Source organism: Girardinichthys multiradiatus, chromosome 8 (assembly GCF_021462225.1).
Source record: "Girardinichthys multiradiatus isolate DD_20200921_A chromosome 8, DD_fGirMul_XY1, whole genome shotgun sequence".
Lineage (NCBI taxonomy): Eukaryota > Metazoa > Chordata > Actinopteri > Cyprinodontiformes > Goodeidae > Girardinichthys > Girardinichthys multiradiatus.
In genome coordinates this window covers 10,984,839-10,998,926 of record NC_061801.1, presented here as the reverse complement: position 1 = coordinate 10,998,926, position 14,088 = coordinate 10,984,839, and the positions used below count along the sequence as shown (strand labels likewise).

Genomic DNA, 14,088 nt, shown 5'->3' with positions numbered 1-14,088 from the left:
AGCACAGTGATACCATGGTCAGTAAACCATTTACCAATGGTTTTGGCACTGTGAGCAGGTTCCAGGTCGTACTGAAAAATGAAATCTTCATCTCCATAAAGCTTTTCAGCAGATGGAAGCATGAAGTGCTCCACAATCTCCTGATAGCTAGCTGCATTGACCCTGCCCTTGATAAAACACAGTGGACCAACACCAGCAGCTGACACGGCACCCCAGACCATCACTGACTGTGGGTACTTGACACTGGACTTCTGGCATTTTGGCATTTCCTTCTCCCCAGTCTTCCTCCAGACTCTGGCACCTTGATTTCCGAATGACATGCAGAATTTGCTTTCATCCGAAAAAAGTACTTTGGACCATTGAGCAACAGTTCAGTGCTGCTTCTCTGTAGCCCAAGTCAGGCGCTTCTGCCGCTGTTTCTGGTTCAAAAGTGGCTTGACCTGGGGAATGCGGCACCTGTAGCCCATTTCCTGCACACGCCTGTGCACGGTGGCTCTGGATGTTTCTACTCCAGACTCAGTCCACTGCTTCCGCAGGTCCCCCAAGGTCTGGAATTGGCCCTTCTCCACAATCTTCATCAGGGTCCGGTCACCTCTTCTCGTTGTGCAGCGTTTTCTGCCACACTTTTTCCTTCCCACAGACTTCCCACTGAGGTGCCTTGATACAGCACTCTGGGAACAGTCTATTCGTTCAGAAATGTCTTTCTGTGTCTTACCCTCTTGCTTGAGGGTGTCAATAGTGGCCTTCTGGACAGCAGTCAGGTCGGCAGTCTTACCCATGATTGGGGTTTTGAGTGATGAACCAGGCTGGGAGTTTTAAAGGCCTCAGGAATCTTTTGCAGGTGTTCAGAGTTAACTCGTTGATTCAGATGATTAGGTTCATAGCTCGTTTAGAGACCCTTTTAATGATATGCTAATTTTGTGAGATAGGAATTTTTGGTTTTCATGAGCTGTATGCCAAAATCATCCGTATTAAGACAATAAAAGACCTGAAATATTTCAGTTAGTGTGCAATGAATGTAAAATATATGAATGTTAAATTTTCATCATGACATTATGGAAAATAATGAACTTTATCACAATATGCTAATATTTTGAGAAGGACCTGTATGCTTTTAATACTTGGTCAGGGCTCCTGTAGCAGGAAAACTGCATGAATTGACCATCCTGGCCCAGTTGCTTTCAGAGTAACCTTCAGCAACATCTTGGGATTCTCCTTAAATAGGTCTTCCTTTCTAATCATCCATCCTCAAGACTCCGGCTATCCCTGTGGTTTGTGCAACTTTTTCTACCACACGTTTTCCCTCCACTCAACTTCTATGAATTTGCCTGGATCCCAATGCTTCTTTTGCAGTGACCTTATAAATAGGCTCACCCACCTAGTGAAGGATGTCTGACTGAATGCATGACAACAGCTAAGTGAAGAGTATTTTATGATTGTAGAGAACATATCACGTCATTATCTTTTAGAATAGTCTTCATTCACTGGCCACTTCATTAGGTACACCTGTCCAACTGCTCATTAACGCAAATCACATGGCAGCAACTCAATGCATTTAGGCATGTAGACATGGTCAAGATGAGAGACTGGTTCGAGCTGATAGAAAGGCAGCAGTAACTCAAATAACCACTCGTTACAACCAAGGCCTGCAGAAGAGCATCTCTGAACGCACAACACATCGAACCTTGAGGCAGATGGGCTAAAGCAGCAGAAGACCACACTGGGTGCCACTCCTGTCAGCTAAGAACAGGAAACTGAGGCTACAATTCGCGCAATATGCTAATATTTTGAGAAGGACCTGTACAAGTCCTGCACAGTGGTCAGAGGGATTTTAAGCCATTCTTCTTGCAGGATAGTGGCCAGGTCACTACGTGATACTGGTGGAAGAAAAAATTTCTGACTCACTCCTCCAAAACACCCCAAAGTGGCTCAATAATATTTAGATCTGGTGACTGTGCAGGCCATGGGAGATGTTCAACTTCACTTTCATGTTCATCAAACCAATCTTTCACCAGTCTTGCTGTGTGTATTGGTGCATTGTCATCCTGATACACGGCACCGCCTTCAGGTTACAATGTTTGAACCATTGGATGCACATGGTCCTCAAGAATGGTTCGGTAGTCCTTGGCAGTGTCCATCTAGCACAAGTATTGGGCCAAGGGAATGCCATGATATGGCAGCCCAAACCATCACTGATCCACCTCTATGCTTCACTCTGGGCATGCAACAGTCTGGGTGGTACGCTTCTTTGGGGCTTCTCCACACCGTAACTCCCCCGGATGTGGGGAAAACAGTAAAGGTGGACTCATCAGAGAACAATACATGTTTCACATTGTCCACAGCCCAAGATTTGCGCTCCTTGCACCATTGAAAGCGACGTTTTGGCATTGGCATGAGTGATCAAAGGTTTGGCTATAGCAGCCCGGCCACGTATATTGACCCTGTGGAGCTCCCGACGGACAGTTCTGGTGGAAACAGGAGAGTTGAGGTGCGCATTTAATTCTGCTGTGATTTGGGCAGCCGTGGTTTTATGTTTTTTGGAGACAATCTGGGTTAGCACCCGAACATCCCTTTCAGACAGCTTCCTCTTGCATCCACAGTTAATCCTGTTGGATGTGGTTCGTCCTTCTTGGTGGTATGCTGACATTACCCTGGATACCGTGGCTCTTGATACATCACAAAGACTTGCTGTCTTGGTCACAGATGCGCCAGCAAGACGTGCACCAACAATTTGGCCTCTTTTGAACTCTGGTATGTCATACATATTGTTGTGTGCATTTCAATATTTTGAGCAAAACTGTGCTCTTACCCTGCTAATTGAACCTTCACACTCTGCTCTTACTGGTGCAATGTGCAAGGAAGACTGGCTACCAGGCTGGTCCAATTTAGCCATGAAACCTCCCACACAAAAATGACAGGTGTTTCAGTTTCATTGTCCAACCCCTGTATGTGTGTGTATATATACAGTGCAGACCAAATTTTTGGACACACCTTCTCATTCAAAGAGTTTTCTTTATTTTCATGACTATGAATATTGTAGCTTCACACTGAAGGCATCACAACTATGAATTAACACGTGGAATTATATACTGAACAAAAAATCGTGAAACAACTGAAAATATGTCTTATATTCTAGGTTCTTCAAAGTAGCCACCTTTTGCTTTGATTATTGCTCCGCACACTCTTGACATTCTGTTAATGAGCTTCAAGAGGTAGTCACCTGAAATGGTTTCCACTTCACATGTGTGCCCTGTCAGGTTTAATAAGTGGAATTTCAAGCCTTATAAATGGGGTTGGGACCATCAGTTGTGTTGTGCAGGAGGTGGATACATTACACAGCTGATAGTCCTACTGAATAGACTGTTAGAATTTGTATTATGGCAAGAAAATAGCAGCTAAGTAAAGAAAAACGAGTGGCCATCATTGAAAGTGTCCCCACGTGCAGTTGCAAAAACCATCAAGCGCTACAAAGAAACTGGCTCACATGAGGACCGTCCCAGGAAAGGAAGACCAAGAGTCACCTCTACTGCGGACGATAAGTTCATCCGAGTCACCAGCCTCAGAAATCGCAGGTTAACAGCAGCTCAGATTAGAGAACAGGTCAATGCCACACAGAGTTCTAGCAGCAGACACATCTCTAGAACAACTGTTAAGAGGAGACTGTGTGAAACAGGCCTTCATGGTAAAATAGCTGCTAGGAAACCACTGCTGAGGACAGGCAACAAGCAGAAGAGACTTGTTTGGGCTAAAGAACACAAGGAATGGACATTAGACCAGTGGAAATCTGTGCTTTGGTCTGATGAGTCCAAGTTTGAGATCTTTGGTTCCAACCACCGTGTCTTTGTGCGGCGCAGAAGAGGTGAACGGATGGACTCTACATGCCTGGTTCCCACCGTGAAGCATGGAGGAGGAGGTGTGATGGTGTGGGGGTGATTTGCTGGTGACACTGTTGGGGATTTATTCAAAATTGAAGGCATACTGAACCAGCATGGCTACCACAGCATCTTGCAGCGGCATGCTATTCCATCCGGTTTGCGTTTAGTTCGATCATCATTTATTTTTCAACAGGACCATGACCCCAAACACACCTCCAGGCTGTGTAAGGGCTATTTGACCAAGAACGAGAGTGATGGGGTGCTGCGCCAGATGATCTGTCCTCCATCCTCCACAGTCACCGGACCTGAACCCAATCGAGATGGTTTGGGGTGAGCTGGACCGCAGAGTGAAGGCAAAAGGGCCAACAAGTGCTAAGCATCTTTGGGAACTCCTTCAAGACTGTTGGAAAACCAATTCAGGTGACTACCTCTTGAAGCTCATCAACAGAATGCCAAGAGTGTGCGTAGCAGTAATCACAGCAAAAGGTGGTTACTTTGAAGAACCTAGAATATAAGACATATTTTCAGTTGTTTCACACTTTTTTGTTCAGTATATAATTCCACATGTGTTAATTCATAGTTTTGATGCCGTCAATGTGAAGCTACAATATTCATAGTCATGAAAATAAAGAAAACTCTTTGAATGAGAAGGTGTGTCCAAACTTTTGGTCTGCACTGTATATATACACACAACTACAAGGGTTGGACAATGAAACTGAAACACCTGTCATTTTAGTGTGGGAGGTTTCATGGCTAAATTGGACCAGCCTGGTAGCCAGTCTTCATTGATTGCACATTGCACTAGTAAGAGCAGAGTGTGAAGGTTCAATTAGCAGGGTAAGAGCACAGTTTTGCTCAAAATATTGTGTTGGTGCACGTCTTGCTGGCGCATCTGTGACCAAGACAGCAAGTCTTTGTGATGTATCAAGAGCCACGGTATCCCGGGTAATGTCAGCACACCACCAAGAAGGACGAACCACATCCAACAGGATTGACTGTGGACGCAAGAGGAAGCTGTCTGAAAGGGATGTTCAGAAGCTAACCCGGATTGTATCCAAAAAACATAAAACCACGGCTGCCCAAATCATGGCAGAATTAAATGTGCACCTCAACTCTCCTGTTTCCACCAGAACTGTCCGTCGGGAGCTCCACAGGGTCAATATACACGGCCGGGCTGCTATAGCCAAACCTTTGGTCACTCATGTCAATGCCAAAACGTCGGTTTCAATGGTGCAAGGAGCGCAAATCTTGGGCTGTGGACAATGTGAAACATGTATTGTTCTCTGATGAGTCCACCTTTACCGTTTTCCCCACATCCGGCTAGTTGCGGTGTGGAGAAGCCCCAAAGAAGCGTACCACCCAGACTGTTGCATGCTCAGAGTGAAGCATAGGGGTGGATCAGTGATGGTTTGGGCTGCCATATCATGGCATTCCCTTGGCCCAATACTTGTGCTAGATGGGCGCATCACTGCCAAGGACTACCGAACCATTCTTGAGGACCATGTGCATCCAATGGTTCAAACATTGTATCCTGAAGGCGTGTATCAGGATGACAATGCACCAATACACACAGCAAGACTGGTGAAAGATTGGTTTGATGAACATGAAAGTGAAGTTGAACATCTCCCATGGCCTGCACAGTCACCAGATCTAAATATTATTGAGCCACTTTGGGTGTTTTGGAGGAGCGAGTCAGGAAACATTTTCCTCCACCAGTATCACGTAGTGACCTGGTTTGGGTTTCTTGAAGGTCAGAGATTAGAAAAGATGGTCAAAGTGGCTCTGGTCCTGTCTGGCCCAGTTATCTGTCAGAACAAGGTCTGGACACTGACACCGTCTCTCAGAGTGAGGGTGATAAAACCAGACAGACAGTGCAGCAATTAAAAAAAAAAAAAACACTTCTTAAGCCTGCAGCTGCTCCAGATTAACTAACCAATCAGGCAAAAGCCGATATTGCCTTAATGAAAAGTAAAAACATTTTAGCTAGAAATATTTGACAGTTCTTCTATATTTTACAAGAATGTGTGCTGATTAATATTGCAACTCAATTTATTAGGATTTTCCCAAGAAAGCTAGAAAATTGCAGATTGCTTTGGAAGTGCATTGATACATTTCTCAACCAACAGTTTAGTTAAACAAGAGTAAAAACAGTCGGTCCTCTTTCTTATCCTGTCTCAACCCGATTAGACACTGGGACCAGGTCAGTACACCCTCACACCGCCTAGAGTACAGGTTTACTAGGAAGGTACTCACTGTCCTGAAAAACAGAAACATGTGCAATCCAATAAAACAGAGTAAATATTACCGCTGTAGTTGCCAAGTTTCACAAAAGGTGAGCCCAACTACAATACTGTGATATGTTTCTGATTTTGTGTCCATACCTGTTGGATAAAATATGAAAACTTTATAGGACAAATCCACCTCTAAATTTCTTATGGGTGCTGTGTATATTAAACGTTAGTGAAAGTTGCAGCAATAACTGTTTATTTGTACTTTTGACAGTTTGTGTGTCATTAAATCAACATGTCCCAACATTTGTTTGTGAACGTTTGTGTGCCTTTAAGAAACACAATGTTATGGGCCTGCATTGCAAACAACTGGTAGCCTGCTCACTGAGCTCAATTAGCACATACCACTGGTTTCCAGCTTGCAACTGGAAAGCAGTTAAAGGAGGTGTGATAGCATTCCTAACTAATTCTGACTAAATGGGAGGCAACATTAGATCCAAAAGTGGGTTTCTCACAGATGTTGGGCTATGTCAATAGTTACTGTAAAAAACAAATGATTTTAAGTACAGGCAATATGTTAAATCCCAAGTAAAGATAATCTGATGTTCAGAAAATGGAAACATGAAATATTTGCTAGGTTCTAATTGTCGGTGCCCTTTATAAAAATAAAAATAAAAACACAAAAAAACCCACTAAACCCAAGAGCAGAAGCTGCAACAAACTGAACTGAATTTAATTGGTCCAGCTTGAATAAAAGACAGCCAGCTGCAACTTTCATACTCTTTAAAATCAAATTATTTCAGTAATGAATACCTTAACTGATGATCCTGAACTAAAAGAGACAACTTACAGGATTCCTACAGCTTCCGGAGCAGGCTAGAGTTGAAATGTTTTCCATACTTTATTCATGTCCCATTGTATAAATGTAGTTTCTTTCCATCCATCCATCCAATGTTTATGTTTGTTTAAGGTTTCTGTAAATTCCATCTTGAATACAAACTCCTGTGAAGGAAGGTTATTTTTCTGTATTTTCAAGTACAGCACAGCAGACTAGTGTACCATAGGAACGTGTGTACGGTTAAAGGCACTTAACTGAACTGCTAGTGGATATAATACATATTCGGCTCAGTTATGGTTGAGGTGCAAACACACCCTCCATTTCTGCTACCTGTGTGACCCCTTCTCTTTTCCAATGGTTATAATCAGTCTGACAGAGAGAGAGGTACCCCAATCCTTGTGGGTTTTAGTATAACAATGACCATCAGTGGGACCCTTTGTGAGGTGCCTTGAGACGACATTGTTGTAAATAAGCGCCGTTTAACTAAATAATCTGAACTGAAACTATCTGTGTAGTTATGCTGCTATAGGCTTAGGCTGCTGGAGGACATAATGACCACTTTCACCCTCTTCGCTACATTCTCACACTACTCTCCAATTTTGCATTGTTTGCTGTTATTTCAGCTTTTAACCTTGTTCTCTCTTTTCTCTTCCTAGAAGCTACACCTGGCCTGGCTCTGTGTCTACCTGTGACACCTTTCTGGAGAGGGGAATCGTCCGAGCTTCTGCTGACAACAACTTAATGCTCACCCTCTACCGATGATCCACATAGCCCTGTCTTTTAGTGTTTAACCCTTTCTCTCTCCTAGACATGGAAATTGACTGAGCTTTTACTGTAACTAATTATATGTGCTACTCTAACCTTGAAAACTGGTTCAGAGTTTATCTGTTCTTTCTTTCTAGGTGGGACAACTAAAGGAGCTACATCCATTAACATTTACTTTTCCTTCCCATAGAAAGTACTTCTGGATCAGTGCTTCTTTGTTCTTTTTGTGTCTCTGCTCTGTTCTGTCTAACCCCCAGTCGGTCGTGGCAGATGGCCGCTCACACTGAGCCTGGTTCTGCTGGAGGTTTCTTCCTGTTAAAAGGGAGTTTTTCCTCTCCACTGTCGCTACATACATGCTCAGTATGAGAGATTGCTGCAAAGTCAACGCCAGTGACTGTCCACTGTCTCTACATGCTCATCCAGGAGGAGGGAATGCTGCAAGTCACTGACTGGATGCAATCTGCTGGGTTTCCTTAGACAGAAAAGTTTTTTATCCAATTTGAATAAAAAGCTAACTCCGACTGCACTGTTCAATGGTTAGAATTAATTGGAATGTACTGTATGTACCTGACTGTTGTGAAGTGCCTTGAGACAACATGTGTTGTGAATTGGCGGTATATAAATAAAACTGAATTGAATATTATATTTGGTAATAGAATCATCGCTATATTCTGTTGCTAAATATAGCGATGATGACATTGATAACAATTATCCCACTTTGCCCAGATTCTTATTTCTTCTTCTTCTTCTTTACTTAACCATAAACTCTCCAACTCTCTTTGTGAGCTTAAGCATTGCGCCCAATAACATTATACATCAAATGTGAACATTAAGGACAGTAAAAGTCTATCAGACATTACAAATATATCACTGGCATATAGAATTGACATGCATGGCCCTTAAAATATGAGATATCCCACTAGATAATGCAGCCAAGCAGACCTTGCCATTCTCGATTCCAATTCTTTGAATGAATGTGGCAGCTGCAGTAAAGAAGCTTGTTTTAGCGCCTAATCATGTGCAGGAAGCTACCTTATTGAACTAACTGGTTTGCAGTTTAGCTAAATTTCTTGTTTTTTTGTCTGTGCTTTCAAAGTTCAGAAATATCCAGACATCAGCTGATATCAAACAAGGAATCAAGACGAATGTGGCTGAGAAATCTAAATTTGACGTGACCAACAAAAGCCTCGCAGGTGTGCCATTTTTACTTGTGAACTACAACAGACAGGAAGAAATTCTTACCCCACTTGTGCTACGACAGACCACCAGAGAAGAACTGTTGGCTTCTTAAAACAATTAACAGCACTGCTGAGAGCAGATCAGGTATGATTTCAGCTTTCAGAAATAAATACTGTAGTAAAGATGTAGGGGACTAGTTTGATGATAAAAACGCCAACAGAATTCCCACACTGCATTGTGGGATCGGGAACCAAAGCAAGCCACTTGAAATGACAGAGAATCACTAAAGAAACCACCTAACAAAAAGCCTCTGAAAAATAGCTGCATCCTGAAAGATCTGTCAGCCATAGTCAGATGTTAATGCAGGTTGGACCTAGAAAATGAGCCGATAAAACAAGTTTGTTGCCATTAGCTCTAAAAATGTGTGTCAGAAAAGACCGACGTATCACCTATAAATACAGGTCCTTCTCAAAAAATTAGCATATTGTGATAAAGTTCATTATTTTCCATAATGTCATGATGAAAATTTAACATTCATATATTTTAGATTCATTGCACACTAACTGAAATATTTCAGGTCTTTTATTGTCTTAATACGGATGATTTTGGCATACAGCTCATGAAAACCCAAAATTCCTATCTCACAAAATTAGCATATCATTAAAAGGGTCTCTAAACGAGCTATGAACCTAATCATCTGAATCAACGAGTTAACTCTAAACACTTGCAAAAGATTCCTGAGGCCTTTAAAACTCCCAGCCTGGTTCATCACTCAAAACCCCAATCATGGGTAAGACTGCCGACCTGACTGCTGTCCAGAAGGCCACTATTGACACCCTCAAGCAAGAGGATAAGACACAGAAAGAAATTTCTGAACAAATAGGCTGTTCCCAGAGTGCTGTATCAAGGCACCTCAGTGGAAAGTCTGTGGGAAGGAAAAAGTGTGGCAGAAAACGCTGCACAACGAGAAGAGGTGACCGGACCCTGAGGAAGATTGTGGAGAAGGGCCGATTCCAGACCTTGGGGGACCTGCGGAAGCAGTGGACTGAGTCTGGAGTAGAAACATCCAGAGCCACCGTGCACAGGCGTGTGCAGGGAATGGGCTACAGGTGCCGCATTCCCCAGACCTGGGCTACAGAGAAGCAGCACTGGACTGTTGCTCAGTGGTCCAAAGTACTTTTTTCGGATGAAAGCAAATTCTGCATGTCATTCGGAAATCAAGGTGCCAGAGTCTGGAGGAAGACTGGGGAGAAGGAAATGCCAAAATGCCAGAAGTCCAGTGTCAAGTACCCACAGTCAGTGATGGTCTGGGGTGCCGTGTCAGCTGCTGGTGTTGGTCCACTGTGTTTTATCAAGGGCAGGGTCAATGCAGCTAGCTATCAGGAGATTTTGGAGCACTTCATGCTTCCATCTGCTGAAAAGCTTTATGGAGATGAAGATTTCATTTTTCAGCACGACCTGGCACCTGCTCACAGTGCCAAAACTACTGGTAAATGGTTTACTGACCATGGTATCACTGTGCTCAATTGGCCTGCCAACTCTCCTGACCTGAACCCTATAGAGAATCTGTGGGATATTGTGAAGAGAACGTTGAGAGACTCAAGACCCAACTCTCTGGATGAGCTAAAGGCCGCTATCGAAGCATCCTGGGCCTCCATAAGACCTCAGCAGTGCCACAGGCTGATTGCCTCCATGCCACGCCGCATTGAAGCAGTCATTTCTGCCAAAGGATTCCCGACCAAGTATTGAGTGCATAACTGTACATGATTATTTGAAGGTTGACGTTGTTTGTATTAAAAACACTTTTCTTTTATTGGTCGGATGAAATATGCTAATTTTGTGAGATAGGAATTTTGGGTTTTCATGAGCTGTATGCCAAAATCATCCGTATTAAGACAATAAAAGACCTGAAATATTTCAGTTAGTGTGCAATGAATCTAAAATATATGAACGTTAAATTTTCATCATGACATTATAGAAAATAATGAACTTTATCACAATATGCTAATTTTTTGAGAAGGACCTGTATACGAGTCTCTTATTCACTCCGCAGGTTATTTTGGTGTGGCCGAGCCTTCACTTCAGCTGTTTGCGAATCAACTAGTTGAACATAGCTAGGGTGATGAACGACTCGCCATCGGCTTCATTTCTGCTCCATCAAACACGTCTTTACAACTGCTTTTTTACTTCGATTTCACAGGTACTTATTAAAGTACTTACATGCATTTGAAGTAGTTCAAATTTTGTCCCGTCACAAACACAAACGAGTACATAATTGTGAAAGGATAAGGAACAGGCTCCTTATAAGTGGGGTGAATATCTATTCAGCTTCCTTTACACCTTCTGTACACTCCGTGGCTCTCATGGAAGGGGCAAGAGAAATGGCGGTGGCAGCATCATGCTGTGGGAATGTAGCGAAAGGTGGTTCAAAACATTTAAGAAAAAGGACTTTATTTACTGTATTGACTTCTAAAGCCAGCTGATTTACATTACAGGATTTCAGAACAAATGGGGCCAAATCTGAATGTAGACCACTTTTTTTTTTTTTTTCATATTTAAACAATTTTCCATCCACTTCGCTATTATGCTTTGCTTTGAAATCCCACTATCCGCTGAGTATGGTTAGTTGCAACACGAAAAAATGTAAACGTTGGTATAAAACTGGTATAAATACTTTAGGAATGCCCTATAGTTTGCTTCAACAGGAAGGCGATATTTGACACAGAGAAAACTAAAAATGTTGGCAGCTTTTATTCCCATGCTAGTTAGACGAAATAAATGTCTTCAGTTATGTGGGATAACACTGAAACAAAGCCAACAGCTGTGGTGACACATCACTGTGTAACCCCACCTCCATTTGTTCTCCTATGTTTCTATGTAACTTCCTCCTTACTATTCAGCCAACTGGAGTGGGATGTCTGGCCAGACCAGATCATATTACTGCTCTCTGAGTGTGCAGCAACAGATGGTAGACCATGGGTGGGGGGGGTGGTGGGGGGAGGGTGTCCGGAGAACAGGGGGCTCAACAATGTAAATGTTGATCATAAACAGCACACATATGTGTTTTGGTATAATTAAAGCATCCCATGTCATTAAATGATGAGGTTTTTAAAGGTAAACTATAAAAAAAAAAACATAACTTACCTCCTGCATGCGCCTTTTGGCCGTCTCCAGTGCATCCTCATAGCCTTTCTGCCTCAGCTCACTCAGGCTCTCGTAGTACTCCTCTGTGTCGTCACTCTCGGAGAAAAGCACCTGAGAGAGGATCTTCCAGCCGCAGGTGTCCAGGGCATGACCCAGGTACACCTGCAGCTGGTAGCACAGCGCGTCCGTCTCCCGCTGCGACATCCCCCTGGCACCGAACAGCACCGTCCACACGCCGGATTGCTCCTCGGGGAATGAGGGGAGGCAAGGCTCCAGATTCGAGTTCACGGCGCACAGTTGCTGATGGGCCGCTCGCAGGTCCTGGAAGGAGAACAGGGCGGCCCAGCTGAAGTCCTCGCGGAGGTTAGTCTCACCGTCTCCTGGGTCTGCATCTTCAGGAGGCGAAGGAACATCCACTGAGTCCAGGATCTCCAAATCCATCTCCTTAGACGTCACAATATTCCAGGACCCTAATGTGTGACTAACGCACTCGAATGCCTTTAACCTGTCGTCTTTTAAAGCCTTTGTGTCTCCAGCTCCGGTGTCTGTTGTGGTTTTTCCTGTCGGGACAGAGTGCGGTCTAACTTCAACAGCTTGACAGGCTTCATCTTTTTTCGCTTTGGCCGGACTTTTAGCAGCAGCGGGGACGGGAAGCGCAGCAGCGGGGCTACAATCCAGGTCCAGAAAAGTGTTCCGTTTCTGGACGGTTCTGTTGTGGCAGGTTATGGCGAACTTTCCCTCGATGTCGTTCCAGGCCACGATGAAAACAAATTTATGCCTCTCTTTCTCGTCGAACACTCTGGGTCGGACTGACACCCATCCGGACTCCAAATTATCCTCCATGGCGAATGACATCTCATCCAGCCAATAAATAACACACACGGATGGATGTTGTTCGGAAATAAATTTGTTCTGACGTCGAGGCTAAAGGCTACTGCTAGTTGACGACAGCGCCACAGAATATCAGCCAGATTTAGCGTTGAAACAACAAAGGCTCTCCAGTTAACCCCGCTGCGTGCGTGAGAGCAGCGAACACGCAGAGAACGACGTTATCCCACCGAGCTTCAGGACTTGCGGTTCAGACATTAAGTTCAAGCGACAAAACGCGTAACCAGACGTCGGTCTTTAAAAGAGCAAAAACTCTGCTTCGTGTTGCGGCACATAGCGTCGGTTGCCATAACACCTGGCCGCTCACCTGGCCGAAGCTCGAGCTCCTTTGTCCGATTAGACAATGCGGTCGCGCGACTTGGTTCTGCTCCCTGCGTCACGTGTGAGCTTCTGTTTACAAGCACAAGGTGCGTGCGTGTCGGTCAAATCCGGGGAGGGGTTTAACACGCCACATGTTACGTTCAGTGTCCCCAGTTTAATCGGAAAAACAGTGTTTAATGATTTTTGTTCATCATTTCAAATAAAAAACCGCTATCTTCAATCTAAATGTATTTTACCTCACTCCTTAATAACGGTCTTTTTGATTTTTCTATCACTGTTTTGTTTGTTTTTACTGTTCTCAGCAATGCTGTCCTATATTTTACATGTTTATATGGACCTTTAAAAGAGATGATTTGACAAACAGTATGGTGAGCTTGCTAAACTGAGTCAAGACAGTTGTATTGATCTTATTTAATTAAAAGCACCACAGACAGGTTACCATTTCAAAGAGGCGAAATAGTAGAGAAAATGGAGGACGTTAGGTTTTATTCAAAGATGTGGAATAATTGGCGTTTTAGCTTTCTTGTAAATTTGTCCTGTCTTCTACAGGACCCACGGTGTCTTTATTAAATCGAACTAAGAGTTTGTATCCTCATGGATTGTTTGTATTTTAATTATCTGTCTAGAGGTAATGATTTACTGTGGAACTATTAAAATCTTCACAACCGAGAGCCACTGAAAGTATTTTTTTGCTTTAAGCCTTTTAGTCAAAGACCATCTGGATCTATCCCATGTCCCGTGAAGGCAGCACAAGGTTATGCCTTTTTTTTTCGAGGTTTATTTTAATAAAATACAAAGACTATACATAATGTACCAGTAATATCTCATATTTTATTGTAAGTAATTTATT

The 14,088-nt window shown here is 43.3% G+C and overlaps 1 protein-coding gene across 2 annotated transcripts in view; it reads right to left on the bottom strand.

The window, feature by feature from the left end:
- Window positions 1-14,088, bottom strand: part of jmy (junction mediating and regulatory protein, p53 cofactor) — a 40,439-nt gene extending 26,351 nt beyond the window's left edge. The window contains exon 1 of one of the 2 annotated variants that reach the window (XM_047373317.1): window positions 12,030-14,088. In XM_047373317.1, coding sequence (XP_047229273.1) covers window positions 12,030-12,884 — 855 coding nt within the window. In that variant the 5' untranslated portion in view covers window positions 12,885-14,088. The remainder of the gene's footprint in view (window positions 1-12,029) is intronic. The other variant, XM_047373318.1, reaches the window with a different exon arrangement.